The following is a 3,887-nucleotide window of genomic DNA, read 5'->3' on the forward strand; positions in this document are numbered from 1 at the left end:
AACACACTACAGGCCTTAATTGAGCTGCGCAATAGTATTCTCGTAAACAAGGAAGGCCAAATCCCCCGTTTTCTTTTCTTAACTGTAGAGTTTTGTATCTGATTCTGGGTTTTTTCCCTTGCCATAAATATCTAGATATTAATTTGTCCCATTCTATAAATTGCTTAGCAGGTATCTCCACTGGAAGAGTCTGGAATAAATACAGTAACCTTGGTAGGATGTTCATCTTAACAGACTCCACCCTAGAGCTCAAACTCAAGAAGGGAATGAGACTCCACCGTAGTACATCTGATTTTAGTTTTACATTCAAAGGGCCATAATTAAGATCAGATAATTTTGAGACATCTTTTGGCAGGTTAACACCTAGGTATTTGATTGAATCTGCATCCCATTTCAGGTTATATTTCCCTCTAATATCGTTGGGTGGGTCATAGTTAAGTGTTAGTACCTGGGTCTTCTGAATATTTAGTTTGTAACCTGAAAGTGTCCCATATTCCTTTAATAAACCCATCAATTTTGGGATTGTCTGTGTGGGCTGTGTTAGATATACCAGGACGTCATCCGCAAAAAGACCAAGTTTATGCTCACCAGCTGCCATGTCTATTCCCTTAATTTCAACATTTTGCCTTATCCATTGGCTCAAAGGCTCAATAAAAAGGCTGAATAGGAGTGGGGAAGCGGGACATCCCTGCCTGGTTCCACGTTCCAGAGTGAAGGATCCCGATAGGGCACCATTAATTTTGATCCTTGCGGATGGGCTATCATATAATGCTTGGAAAGTTGCAATAATAGACTCATGAAAGCCGAATCTCGATAGTACCTTGTATAAAAAGGTCCAACTAACTGAATCGAAAGCTTTCTCAGCGTCCAAACTTACAAGAGCTGCCTCTATTCCGTGTTGTGTGATATGTCTGATAATGTGCAATGACCTTCTAATGTTGTCTTGTGTTTGCTGTTGTCTAATGAATCCTGTCTGATCTAAATGAATGAGTTTAGGTAGAATCCTATCTATTCTTCTGGATAGTATTGATGTAAACAGTCGATAATCGAGCTGGAGAACACTGATAGGGCGATAGCTATTACAATCTAGTTTGTCTTTCCCTTCCTTCGGTATGACTGAAATTATTGCTTCCCTCCACGAGGGTGGAATTTCCCTTTTCTGTAGTACCCAATTAAATGCCTTCAGTAATGTTGGAGCTAATTGTTCTCTAAATGATCTGTACCATTCAGCAGTGAAACCATCTGAACCCGGGGATTTGTTTGCCTTCAATCTCGAAATTGCTGATTGTAATTCCTCTATTGTTATTTCGGCTACCAAGTCTTTATTTTGTTCATTAGTGACAGAGGGTAAATCAAGAGAGGCTAGGAATGACTCAATCTGTAGGTTGTTGTCCACTTGTGGTTGGGAATATAGTGTTTTATAGAACTTTTCGAAACTAAAAAAAAAAAAACGAATTTTGTCTAGCTTACATTCTATCGCTCCGGATTCGGGGTTCCTTATTTTATAGATTGCATTATCTGCTTGTTGTTTTCTTAGTCTATATGATAAGAGTTTCAATGATTTCCCACCTACTTCATAGTATCTTTGTTTTGTAAATAATAGTTTTTTTTGTATGTCCTGATTGCCTATTTCATTTATCTCGTTCCTTATGTCTTTCATTTCTTGTTTTACCCTGTTATCCAAATTGTTACTGTGTTGTCTTTGTAGATGTTTTAATTTAATTTCCAGGTCATGCAGTCTTTGTCCTCTAAGTTTTTTTATAAGTGAAGTAGTGGCGATGATGTTACCCCTCATTACTGCTTTAAGTGCATCCCAGAGCATATTCGGAGCCACTTCCCCGTTATCGTTTATTTCAAGATATGTTCTAATTTCAGTCTTCATGGCCTCCCTTGTCTCTGGGTTATTCAGGATACTTGAATTCAGCCTCCATATTGTAGACCTTGGCTTTCTATTGAGACACACAGACATGTAAATAGGGCTATGATCAGAGAGGGCAATCGGTCCTATGTCACATTGACTTATTCTATGTAGGTCTCTATTGTAAATTAAAAAATAATCTATCCTTGAGTATACGGCATGGGGGGAGGAGTAGTGGGTGTAGTTCCGGCTGGATGGATACAATTCTCTCCAAACATCTATGATTCCCATTTCCTTCATTAATGCTTTTATCTTCCTACTTATAGGTTTTGACTCTGGATTACCGCTAGATGCATCCAATCTTGGGTTTAAACGAACATTAAAGTCCCCCCCACAGATTAAGATTCCCTGAGATTTTGTGGCCATTAAATCAAATATCTGTCTATAAAACGTCCAGTCACTACCAGGAGGAGCATATACATTCAGTAAACTCACTAGGGTTCCCTCTATTTTCCCTATTATCATTATAAACCTACCATCTTTATCTTTAAACTCTGATATGTGTTCATAGGTCACTGTATTTGATAACAGTATGGCTACACCCCTCCTATGACCTGGTTCGTATGAGGATGAATATACATATTTAAAACCCAGTTTATTCAATTTGGCATGCTCTGTATTGGTAAGGTGGGATTCCTGTAGGTATGCTATTTGTATTCTATCTTTCTTTAATTTTGTTAGGATCTTCCTTCTTTTTATCGGGTTAAGTAAACCATTAACGTTAAAAGAAACTATTCTTATATCTTGCATTTAGGTTATAACATGTGATATTTCCATCATGTACATGAGAAGCTTCCCAGTCGCTACAGTAAACAGTTGTAAATGAAATACACAAACATAGTACTGAAAAATGAACAATGAACAATGAAATACACAAAAATAGTACTGAACACTGAACTGGACTTCCGAAGGAAAAGGTGACATATCACCTTTGGTAATGAGGGGTGCTGGCCACTAAGTGGGGCCCCTCTGTTGCAAAAATAAAAAATAAAAAAGATGTGGCTCTTGGTCAATGACCGAATAGGCTGAAGGAAAAAAAAGAGTCTAGTGACTGTCTATGAACTGTCGGTGTCAGCCTATGTTAACATCTTGAAAAAATAATAATAAGAGTCTCTGGGCTGAAGTGAATCACTCACTCATTATCTGCTGTAGAATCCACATCGCCCCGACGAAACTGCTTCAATCTCTCCCGGACTTGCTGCTGATGTTGGTTCTGGGCTCCACCCCTCCGGGGCTCGGTTGTTTCCCACGGTAGAAGTCGAGTCAGCGTTTCCTCCGTTATGCCCTTGTCCTTGGTCCCGCGAACAGCTCCGTCCAAGATGAATCCCCGTCTCCGCAGGTCCTCTGCTGCTTGTGTCGCGCTGTTATACATGACGGTGCCTGTATCAAAAAAGACACGCATTCTAGCCAGCGGGGTCTGGAAGCGTATTCCCCTCTCCTTAAGCGCCTTCTTGATGGGTATATATTCCTTCCTTTTGTTCTGCACGTCCGTCGCATAATCATGGTCGAAAAAAACACGTTTGTTTTGGTAAGTGGGTTGCTTTTTCCAGGCGGTATAGAGGACCTTTTCTTTCACTGTAAACTGGAGGAACTTGATGACCATGGATCGCGGTGGAGCTCCTCCGGGTGGTCTGGGCGCCAAGGCACGGTGGGCACGCTCTATCCCCAGGTCACAGTCAAGATCACCTCCCAATTCGGACTTTATCAGTTTTTCAACAAACGCTGCTACGGAGGTACCCTCCGAGTCCTCTGGGATGCCGTAGATCCTGATGTTGTTGCGTCTAGACCTCCCTTCCAAGTCAGACACTTTATCTTGCAACGCCCGCTGATTACCAAGTAACTGGGTGAGGGCATCCTTGACACCAATGTCCCACCGCTCCATTTCAGCCACACCGTCCTCCATCTGCCCCACGCGCTCCTCCGCCCCCTCCACTCGGCCTATCACGTCTTGGATTTGCTGGTTCACTCC

The 3,887-nt window shown here is 41.4% G+C and overlaps 1 protein-coding gene across 1 annotated transcript in view; it reads left to right on the forward strand.

Moving 5' to 3' along the window:
* Nucleotides 1–3,887, forward strand: part of cped1 (cadherin-like and PC-esterase domain containing 1) — a gene marked incomplete at both ends in the record, with an annotated part of 95,557 nt that overhangs the window by 20,869 nt on the left and 70,801 nt on the right. Inside the window, one exon of the mRNA XM_080538232.1 lies at nucleotides 3,227–3,300. Within this exon, the coding sequence (XP_080394358.1) occupies nucleotides 3,227–3,300 (74 nt within the window). The remainder of the gene's footprint in view (nucleotides 1–3,226; nucleotides 3,301–3,887) is intronic.

This window comes from Nansenia antarctica (assembly GCF_963989245.1).
Source record: "Nansenia antarctica genome assembly, chromosome: 8".
Lineage (NCBI taxonomy): Eukaryota > Metazoa > Chordata > Actinopteri > Argentiniformes > Microstomatidae > Nansenia > Nansenia antarctica.